Source organism: Lissotriton vulgaris, unplaced genomic scaffold, assembly GCF_964263255.1.
Source record: "Lissotriton vulgaris unplaced genomic scaffold, aLisVul1.2 SCAFFOLD_503, whole genome shotgun sequence".
Classification (NCBI taxonomy): domain Eukaryota; kingdom Metazoa; phylum Chordata; class Amphibia; order Caudata; family Salamandridae; genus Lissotriton; species Lissotriton vulgaris.
This window is the reverse complement of record NW_028253338.1, coordinates 1,127,390-1,138,739: the sequence shown is the minus strand read 5'-3', so window position 1 is coordinate 1,138,739 and position 11,350 is coordinate 1,127,390. Positions and strand designations below refer to the sequence as shown.

Here is an 11,350-nt window from a genome sequence, read left to right as displayed (position 1 = left end):
CCACAGTTCCAGGCCACACAATTCTTCCCCACACATTTCCAATACACTCCGCATAATTGCACACTGAACAACATATTTCAGCTCCACAACTCCACAATCCACAATGTACCTCCAATCCACATCATATAGTCTTACCGGAAGGTTGAGGTTGCCCTCTCCATCCTCTATGATATTCCAATAGTAGAGTGCAACTTCCTTTTTTCCCGCGGGTTTCTCCACTAAGTTGTTTTCTAAGGGGCTGTATTCACCCATTATTACTTTTTTCCCGCTGGAAGAAAGGAAGTTGCACTTTACTATTGGAATATCATAGAGGATGGAGAGGGCGACCTCAACCTTCCGGTAAAACTTTGGGGAGGAGAGGGAGAACTCCATGTGGAGGACACATGGGAGGAATCTTTTACCCTCCTCTACAAAATCATTAAGCCAGCATGGCTGAGGCGCAATCATTTCTTCACGCTACATCGGGCGTACTACTCCCCCAAGAGGCTCTCGAAATTTCAACCCGGGAAATGTTGTAGTAAATGCTCTTTCCCAGCAGCCTCAGACTTACATATGTTTTGGGAGTGCCCGAATATCGCTACTTACTGGCAAGAAATCAAGATATCACTCGAATCAATTCTCAGAATTCCTATCCCATTGACAGGGTCTTTAATCATCTTTGGCCTAAACGAGAATATCAAGGGACTAGAAAGAGAATTCTTATATTATGCTATTCTACTAGCAAGAAGAGAAATTTGTAAAAACTGGGTCAATACAAACTCTCTGACACATGCAGAGTGGCTGTCTTCACTATACGCAATATCGAAGGTCGATCTAACTAGAATATGTAGCCCTCGTTCGGTGAGATTTTGGGATTTCTTGATTGAGTGGAGAAGGTATAATTAGTCAACCCGGGTTTTTTTTTTTTTTTCCCCGGGTCCGATGATTAGGCCTAAATCTCCTTGTCCAAAGGGAGGCACCCCAAGCCATACTGCTGTCGGACTACTTGCCAATAAATGGCCCGAATGGAGATTGTTCGTGCAGGGTTCTTCATGGCCTGAGATATCTTGTCTGCCTTTCTGGGTACTAGGAGACCATTTATTGGTCTCTTGGTGTCACAGCGGAGATTGGGTCTCATGGTTGAAGCGCCCCTGGATAGACTATATGGCTAATGAGGACACACAAAAAAAAAATCCACATCATATAGTGTCACCACCTGAGCACCAAACATCATTCACCACCACCATTTTGCATCAGCGCACCACCTAAGCATCACATCAGTCCGCCCTTGGAATCTGGCATCTGTTAATTCTCCCCTTAGTGTACGTCCGCTGCTCATGTTCTAATTAAATTACTGTTTTCCAATCTCCACTCCCCCGTTATTTATGTCCCGCGCCCCCATAGCAAAAAAAATTATAACAAACAAGCATGAGGACAGGCAGGAAGAAGTTGCCAACAGTGCAAGTACAACAAAACTAGAAGACATTTTTTATGTTAAACATTTTTTTTATCTGGTTTCTCAGTTGTATATAATGTTGGTTTGGTTTGAATAAATGTAACAAAAATGCTTAACACTTTTTGCTATAACTTTTCAACACAGTAGCAACAATGCTCAACAACATAGCCAAACGTTGTGGCTGAACACATAAGGTCCCAAAGGCGAGACCTATTGGCTATGCCAATGCTTGTTTTTATTTGGGATGGGAAGAAGAGGCCATGTTATGGCTCTTGAATTACTTTTTTGCTCCTGCAAAGCAGGCTGGGGGCCATGCATAGTATATAATTATACATGGGTACGAGTAAAACATGAATTATGGGAATGATTTTAACCTTGGGTTCAAGGAGAACTCCAGCCTCTCTCTATTTGACTATTTAATGTCACTCAGAACCCCTCGGTGAAAAACATCTCCGTTATTCACGATTACACATCTATAATTTGATATCCTTGCTAAGTGAACATTTACGCCAGACCAGAGATTCCACTGATAGGTGAAATTGGTGGAGCCAATCAGTGAACCTATTTATGTTGTTGACAAAGCAGCATAATCACATTTTCGAGCATGTGCACCTGCATGCCTGTGTGCATGTAAGTGTTTGAGTTTTCTAAACGATGCAATACTTGCCGTCTATTTTATCTGTGATCATATGTTTACCGAGCAGCTTTAACATCATTGGTGCGGCGCATTTTACCGCTGTGCGCTGAAGATTCGAAAATCCCGCGGTTCATGACGAGCTCAGCTCGTCATGAGCGTACGAGAGGTGTACTTCATGACGAACTGAGCTCGTCATCAGCGTCCAAGGGGTTAAGCAGTTATGAGACAACCAAATGAGTCAACATTATGCCGGGAAAATACTTATGAGGCTCGATTTGTAAAATTAACTGAGTGCCTTGTGGGGAATCACTTAATGTGTAGGCAAATACAGATGTTGTTTTGTTGTTGCTACATTGTTGGATGACTAAAGAATATAAATAAAGTTTTTAAAAAACTTGTTAAACTGGATTTAAGAACAAGAACTAATACATTAAACTAGGTTTAACCAGTAATAATGGACAGGCTGTCAACCATGAGCAAGCCAAATCTGTCAGTCTCATATATTCAGTTTTTTGCTATGAATTTTATCATGAAGCAAAGACATTTGAAAAAGCAAAAATGCCTGCAATGGTAAATAAAATCTGACTGCTACCAAAAAAGAAAATAATGAGAGTAAATGGGAGCAGCACATTTAGAGAAATAGTTTAGCCAGGAGTTGGATTAATTATGACAATGCACATCTGCCTAATACTGCAATTGATTAAAAGTAGAGTTGGTACACAGGGAATGTGAACCGCTGACAAGGAGGCTCCAGTGTCCTGGCTCTAGATTTTGCTTCGGCATTTACCACACCTGTTGTTAATTACCTGTACAAAACGAGGTGTGCGTCTGCACCCAAAACATGGGCAGGTGCTGTTTGCCTACAGTAATCCCTATTTTTTTTACACATGGGTGTCAAATCGTCCAATCGAAATCGAAAAAAACATAAGCAGCCCAGCGTACCGGAGTATTTTTGTGGCCTCACTTTTACACCAATATCTATGTACGCAATACTATGGCGTGGGAGACCAGGATACACCCCCATTGACAATTCTTTTCAATAGAAGACCAGTGAGCCTGAAGTAGGAGCAATTAGAGATATCAACATCCCCCTAAGATGGAAATATTTACTGTTCATTTCCTCCTTCCTGTCACTACTACACAAAAGACCGATGCAATTTTTCGCCCATTCTCATACAGGTTATGTTTTTATAAAACATGTATTATTATATCACGAACTGAAAAAATTTAAATTTTTTTCAAACCTGGACTTTTATAGCACTTTATTTTTTGTACCAGGGCATGCTGATGAAGAACCATTTGTTTCATTCAACATTAAAAGCGAAGTGAAGACGTTTTCAATGAACCCCCTCGACTGTGATAGAGAAAGGATTTCCAGTACCACACGTGAGTATTAATTGCTTACCCGAGTGCCGTTACATAAAAAAACCCTGCTATTTTCTCTAAATCTCTCGCTCTTTCCAGATATGTTTGTATATCTGGTCCAATGAACTGAATCCCACTTTCCACCAATCCCATAAAGTTGACGGGTTGTTAAAAGAAATTCATACACTGTCCTAATTTCTATTGTTGTTATTTTTTGTTGCATTGTCTCTATATAGGGCACATTCTCAAATTCTTTGGCCTCTTAGTGCTTCTTGTTGTAGAGGTGTGTCTGCAGTCCCGGACGTGCCCACGAAAGGACTTCTATGGGGGGCGTTGTACTACTACTGGACCAAGTGTATGCGTGCAGTGTGCAAGGATTTTATGATCAGTTGTGTTCAAGTGGGAATGAGATCTCCAACCAGTCAGCCAAACCTGCGTAGCAGGTGATATCATTTTACGTCTGACATTAGCCAATACCTTCTGATGCATACATTTTCCTGCTGATTCTTACCGAATCAATGCACCATCCAGGATTCAAACCGTTTTTCCCGGTCGTGCTTCTCCAGCATTGCGAGATTGTGCTACGTGCCTCCAATGAGGATTTAGTCTCCATAAGTGACATTACCCAAGAATATGAGGTGCTAACCAGCGTTCTAGAGTCTGTTCCCATTTTGTTGTATATCGATGTGGTCCAGAGGATTCTTCGAGTGTCTCATTCACAAACTCCTTGTCTCTCAACAGCAACTAGTGTAGATGTCTTCACAAAAAGCCTCTGGGTTTAAGCCTGGTAGTTAGTGCTGCAAGAAGATATCTATTTCAGACGCCTAAGACAAGTGTATGTGGTGTCTGTGGTTGGGTTAGAGAGCGTCAGCCTGCAGTTCTTGTGAATCCATGCCCTTTAAGCAAAAATAACAATTGTTGAACAGAATGTTGAACAATGTCAAACATTCACCCCAGTACAGAGATCTAGGTCTAAATCTATTGTATGTTGCTCTCTTGCCATTTCAGTTTAAACCCAGCCATATGCAAATCAGTATTGACCCTGTTCCCCGTGGGAACAGTCCAGCCCTAACTGCTAGGCCAGGTCCTCCCTGGACTGGAAACAAGCATCCTGGGATCTGTTTTGAGGTTCACCCCTCATCCACCAGGCAAGCTTGACTCAGTGGCATGGCGAACAAGGGACCCACGTCTGGGCATACCCGTCCCACTTGGGGTGACATATGGAAAAATAACAATTGATGGATAGGATGCTGAACAATGTCAAACATTCACACTAGTACAGAAATCTGGGCCTCAATCCATTGTTTGTTTGCTTCCCATGCCATGCCAGTTTAAACCCAGCCATATGCAAATCAGTCTTAACAAAACCAACCTTCCGACGCCGCTCAACCCCACCAAAACACACAGAGTAACCCCCACGGAGAAGGGATCAGACCGAGTGGGGTCAGAGGAAAGGGGTCATGCCAACCCCCAAGAGCGGGCCTCATCGCGGACCGTCGAAGAAAGCTCAGGAACCCAGACGAGCCAACCGGAACCGGAGGACAGAACAAGACATGAGAGGAGCGTCCCAGAAGCAACTGTAACTGCAAAGGGCGATGTGCATGATAACTTAAATAACATAAACAAGGAGGACCTAATGGTGGACTCAATGGTGAGCCCGACGGAAAATCACGTAATAACAGGACTCATGGGGAGGCCCCGCACAACCCTCACAAGCCCTGCAAGACTAAGAGAAACAAACAAAGGGAGCGACGATGCTAACGGTGAACTCCAAGCACTCCGTTCGATCAAGAACACCGCTTTGGCCCAGCTGTGGATACAGCTTTGGAGAAAATGAAAAAAGATACAAACACTGCAAAATCCATGGGAGCATTACAATCTCAAACACCACAAGGTTCCTTTTGTCGCTCCTTTTATAAAATTGATACTTGTAAATTGATACTTGTATAGCGCACTACTCACCCGCAAGGGTCTCAAGGCGCTTGTACGAATACCGCTGTGGAACCCATCCTGGCTTTCCCTGTGAGGCGTCCACTCCTGGGCACCCCCAAGGTGGAGGTCAGGCATCCTTAGCGTTGTGGGGGCCGTTGTGGAGATTAAGCAAGCTATTGCCCAGAGTTGCAGAGTGGGACTCCATGATTGGAATAGGCACCGAGGCGAGAATTATCAGGTCCGTGTAATTTTGAGCCCAAGACCCGCCGAGGCGGGGAATTGAACCCTGGTCCAGGGCTAGACCTCTGCATCAGGGTCTGCCGCTCTAATCATTGAGCCACACTTTTCCCTGGAGTTTTTATAGGGGCTCATCCAAAAACATTCGCACAAACACATTACTTCCTCTTCCTACAAGAGTCCCACATAAACATCCCCCAACAAGGCATATTTTAGAGGTGGGTACAGAGGAAATAATAACAAGGGTAGAGGCCAAGGTAACAACAACCGAACCTGCCCCACTACCAAACAATGACTTCTCTCCTCTCCCTCCAGACCATTCCACTCCGTTCGGAAGCAGACTCTTGCAGTTCCTACATGCCTGGAACTCCATCACAACAGACAGGTGGGTAAGACAAATTATCCAGTATGGTCACTGCCTGGAACTTACCACAACTCCCCCAACCATACCACCCAAACAAAGTCCAATGCCCACAAAACATCTAACACTCCTGAAACAGGAAGTTCTCTCACTTCTTCAAAAGCATGCAATATAACCAGTTCCCCTTCAGCATCAAGGCACAGGGGTTTCTCCCTCTATTTTCTCATCCCCCAAAAAGACGGTACTCTCAGACCAATACTGGACCTCAGACCTTTGAATATCTACATACAATCAGACTACTTTCACATGATCACCCTTCAACAGGTCCTCCCACTGCTCCAACAAAGCGATTTCCTTGCCACTCTAGATCTCAAGGATGCCTACTTCCATATTCCTATACACCCTGCTCACAGGAAATATCTAAGGTTTGTAGTGGACGGTCAGCACTATCAATTCAAGGTCTTCCCATTCGGAGTGTCCACAGCACCCAGAGTCTTCACAAAGTGTCTAGCAGTAGTAGCCGCCCACTTGCAAAGACAACAAATTTATGTATTTCCATACCTGGAAGACTGGCTCATAAAAGCTAAGTCATACAGCCAGTGTGTTCACCACACTCACCAAACAATTCAACTGCTCCACAACGTTGGGTTCACAATGAACCTCACCAAGTCACATCTTCAACCGTCCCACTTATATCACTATCTAGGGGCCACATTAGACACTTCCAAAGCCCTTGCATTACCCCAATCCAGTCAGAATAGCCAGTATGCAAACCCTCATAACAAAATTTCAGCCCCAACACTTATTACCAGTTCGAGTGTTATGCAGCTAATAGGAATGATCTCCTCTTGCATTCACATAGTACCTCACGCAAGACTCTAAATGCGCCCTTTGCAATTATGTTTAGCACGTCAGTGGAACCAGGTTCAAGGTCAACTTTCAGATCTGGTGTTGGTGGACAGCCACACACATCTCTCTCTGCAGTGGTAGAACACAGAAAAACCTTTCCAAAGGGCAGCTGTTCCTAGACCCAGTTCCAAAGATAGTGCTAATAGCGGACACATCGCTCAGCGGCTGGGGAGCCCATCTCTTAAACCATACAATTCAGGGCAGGAGGACCCATCAACAAAAAGTGTTCCACATCAATCACCTGGAGTTACTGGCAATCTTTCTAGCATTAAAATCATTCCAAACACATCTCATCAACAAAACTGTCCTTGTCCGCACGGACAATATGACAGCAATGTATTATATACAAAAACAAGGAGGAACACATTCTTTGCAGCTTTCTCAACTAGCGCAAAGCATATGAAAATGGGCTATCCCACAAAAGATATACCTTCTAGCAGAACATCTTCCAGTAGTACACAATTAGATTGCGGATCTGCTCAGTCATCAAACTCAGCACATCCACGAATGAGAACTTCATCCACAAGTTCTTCATCCTTTTTTTCAGATGTGGGGCCACCCAGACATAGATCTGTGCGCCACACATGCAAACGCAAAATGCCCAACCGTCCCATACAGGTATTCACACACATTGTCCAAGGCATTGCGATATGGATGAACTGGGTAGGCATATTTACGTACACTTTTCCTCCGCTCCCACTCATTCCATTAGTTGTGCGCAAGCTCAAGCAACAGTCTCTCAAGATAATCCTGGTTGCTCCAACATGGGTCCGGCAACCATGGTTCACAACACTCCTGTAACTCTCAGTAGTTCCACACCAAAAACTACAACTCTCCCCAAAGCTTCTTACACAGAACCATGGAGAGATAAGGCATCCAGATCCAGCTCAACTAAACCTAGCAATCTGACTCCTGAAGTCCTAGAGTTAGGTTACCTCAACAGCCCACCGGACTGTATGAACATTATTAAAGAAGCTAGACGCCCTACTACTAGAGCTTGCTATGCAGCCAAATGGAAAAGATTTGCCATTTACTGCAATAACAACAACATTGACGCACTAGATGCTTCAATGCAAAACATTATTTGCTAATAATACTGCATCTACAAAGATGTAATCTGGCATACACACCCATAAGACTACATCTTGCTGCCCTTGCCTCTTACCTACAAAACAGACAACGTTTGTCATTGGTAGGGTACCTGCCATCAAAGCGTTTATGGAAGGCCTTAAAAGTATAATTCCTCCCACAATCCCACCCTCTCCAGCGTGGAATTTAAACATCGTCCTTACTAGGCTCATGGGTCCCCCATTTGAACCTCTGCAAAAATGCAAACTGCAGTTCCTTACATTGAAAGTAGCTTTCCTTGTCGCAATCACCTCTCTCGGAAGAGTAAGTGAGATCCAGGCTTTAACCATACAAGAACCATTCTTAAAAATACATCATAACAAAGTGGTTCTTAGAACAAATCCGAAATTCCTTCCCAAAGTAATCTCTGCTTTCCATCTCAATCAATCTGTGGAATTACCCGTTTTTTTCCCAAAGCCAGATTCTGTAGCAGAGAGAGCCCTTCACACAGTTGATGTCAAAAGTGCCATACTTTATTAAACTGAACAAACTAAACCTTTTAGAAACACAAACCAACTGTTTGTAGCTTTCTCTCTACATCATAAAGGAAACCCTATCTCCAAAGCTGGAATTACCAGGTAGATAGTCAAATGTATTCAAATATGCTACCACAAAGCAAAACGTACATTAGCAATTTCCCCTAGAGCGCACTCAACATGCAAGCTAGGGGCTTCCATGGCATTCTTAGGAACCATTCCCTTAAATGACATTTGTAAAGCAGCAACATGGTCTACGCCACACACCTTCACCAAACACTATTGTGTAGATGTGCAGACACAACAACAAGCTTCTGTGGGCCAGGCTGTTCTTAAAACACTTTTTCAGACCACTGCAACAGATACAGGTGACCACCGCTAAGGGAGAGCACTGCTATAAAATCTATGCACAAGTATGTATTCTGCAGCTCATATGCCGAACGGAAAATGCTACTTACCAGTATGCATCTGTTCTTGGCATGTAGAGCTGCAGAATCACATACGCCCACCCGCCTCCCCGGTATCTCTATCTGTTCCAGGGTTATCTTACTTTGATACATTACACATGGACATCTCTTCTGTTTCTTACAAACTCCATCATTTCTTTTCATGGCGAAAAACGATCTAAGGATGGAGTCGATGCCCACCCGCACTATCGTCCAAAGGAGGAGTCACCTATCTCGTGACTACAAAGACTTCTTCCAAGACAACAACAAAGTGCAAACATCCGAGCCCAACACCAGATGGCGATCTATGCACAAGTATGTGATTCTGCAGCTCATATGCCTCGAACCTAACTGTTTCTTTCAGATTCAGTGTTTGGCTTGTCCTGTGGCTAGATGCATACTGGTAAGTAGCATTTTCCTTATAGATTCCTTAATTTAGAATTACCCCCAGGCATCAGACTGGATCCAAAAAGTTTTTTTATCAGCAGTACCCCTGCACGTCAGAAGGTGGCGTTAGTCGACTCCGCGTTCGTCGTCGGCGTCATGGTCGCTGGGATGACGTCATGGTAGCTACATAGATTCCATCCTTGCACACTGATGTCAGTTCTTTCTTTTTTCCGCGCCAGCAAGCGCAGATCCGAAGAGAGCGGTACGCCCAGTCATTTTTTAACTGAGCTTTTTTCTCGACTTTTGTCGACTTCGTTGTTTTTTGAGTCCTCACGGCTCCTGGTGCACGAGGGATGCCTGACTGATGTCGGTGATGGATCCGCACCACGTGTGTCTCTACTGCCTGGAGCGCGACCACAACCCCATGTCGTGCTCCCACTCCCGGACCATTGCCCCGAAGTCTTTGCTGGAGCAGCCCTGAAAGCTACCCGAGACCCGGCAGTCGCCGTTTGAGGTCCCGGTTGCAAAGGAGGTCAAGGGACCGGTCGCGGAGCCACAACCATTCATCCTCTAAGTCTACGCACTCGGGTTAGGTAAGTCGAATCACAAAAAGAGGTCGAAGAAGCATCATTGCTCTTCGACTTCCCCACGAGGGATGTGGGTGGTGCCCCTCCCGCAGCTCCACGTGCGGAGCCCGTAGGGTCAGCTCCCGGGTTCCCCCCCTTCCCGGGACCGGGAGTGACCCCTGCCCAGCTTCGTCAGTTCTACGAAGCGATGCACACCATCTATGGGCAGTCCGAATCCGCTGATGCGCCTTTGGGCCCCGCAGACTCGGCTGGGGGCCCTTGGCCTTCAGCGCTGCAGGGTCCCCTTTGATGCAGGCCTGGATCCAGATTGGCGCCGGTCGACCTCATGGCACCGATTCCACCAGCACCACGTCCGCCACCGGTGTCGGTAGTGTCCCCAGCCAACGTCGACCCCAGCCTCCACCTTGAGGTAGACATGGAGTCAGTCCGACGCCGGCGGGTACTTTTGTGCCTCTGTTCTACCCTGGCTCTTTGAGACCTGATTGGCAGCCAGAGGAGGGTTAGGAGGACTGGGAGGGGTCTGGGGACCCTTTAACCGACCACTTGGTGTACGAACCGGACTGGCGAGAGGAACTGGGGGAAGCCAGTGGTCTGAATACCTCACCAGACCTTGGCATGTTGTCTCCTCCTATCGTGGCTACAGAGGAGGGTGCGTCATACGCAGTGGTGGTGCGTATGGCGGCCGAGGCTCTCCACCTCGAGCTACCTACGGTGGCTGTCAGGACTAACCTCCTGATAGAGGTCCTTCAACTGGTAGCATGGTCTTCAGAGCTCCTGCTGCCGTTTAATAAAGCCCTCACGGTCATCCTTTTGGGCACATGGTCCTGGACCAACACCGGGGCTCCTGGGGACAGGATGATTGCACAAAGTCACCGACCGGCCCTGGGCGACCCCACTTTCCTCTCCCAACACCCCACCCCTGAGAGCTTAGTGGTTCAAGCCTCCACTTCTAAAGGTGCCTTCACTACCGCACCACCAGAAAGGGAATCCAAAAAGCTAGACCACCTTGGGAAAAAAATGTTTTCTTCCGCCAGCTTGGGACTGCGGTCGGTAAATACTGCATGTCTATTGGGCCGTTACTCAAGAAACAACAAATGAGTGAAGCTAGAATGTCAAGGGCTATAAACAGGGATCACTCATGTTTTTATAAAGGGTCCTCACTCACCAATCTAGTTGGTGACATGCTCCATCATAGGACCCCACCAGAGAGGCCAAATGCCTCTCCTGTGTGCTTCAACGCCTAATTACAGCGGAGGAGGATTTTTGTGTGTTGAGTGCAAGTGATGGTGCTGTAAGTGGTGTTAAAATAGTCTATACTACTCCTTAAAAAATGTAATGTTCTGCAAGAATGAAAGGAGAGTTTTGGTGTCCTTCAGGTAAGTAGATGTTTTTTTTATCAATGGTTTCAGGTAAAAGTCACAAAATTTGGTCAATGGCTCTAGTAAGGACC

The 11,350-nt window shown here is 45.6% G+C and overlaps 1 protein-coding gene across 1 annotated transcript in view; it reads left to right on the top strand.

The window, feature by feature from the left end:
* Positions 1–3,350: 3,350 nt before the first annotated feature.
* The window catches only part of LOC147661039 (uncharacterized), a gene marked incomplete at its 5' end in the record, with an annotated part of 156,361 nt that continues 148,361 nt past the window's right edge, over positions 3,351–11,350 (top strand). The window contains one exon of the mRNA XM_086951378.1: positions 3,351–3,458. Coding sequence (XP_086807504.1) covers positions 3,351–3,458 — 108 coding nt within the window. The remainder of the gene's footprint in view (positions 3,459–11,350) is intronic.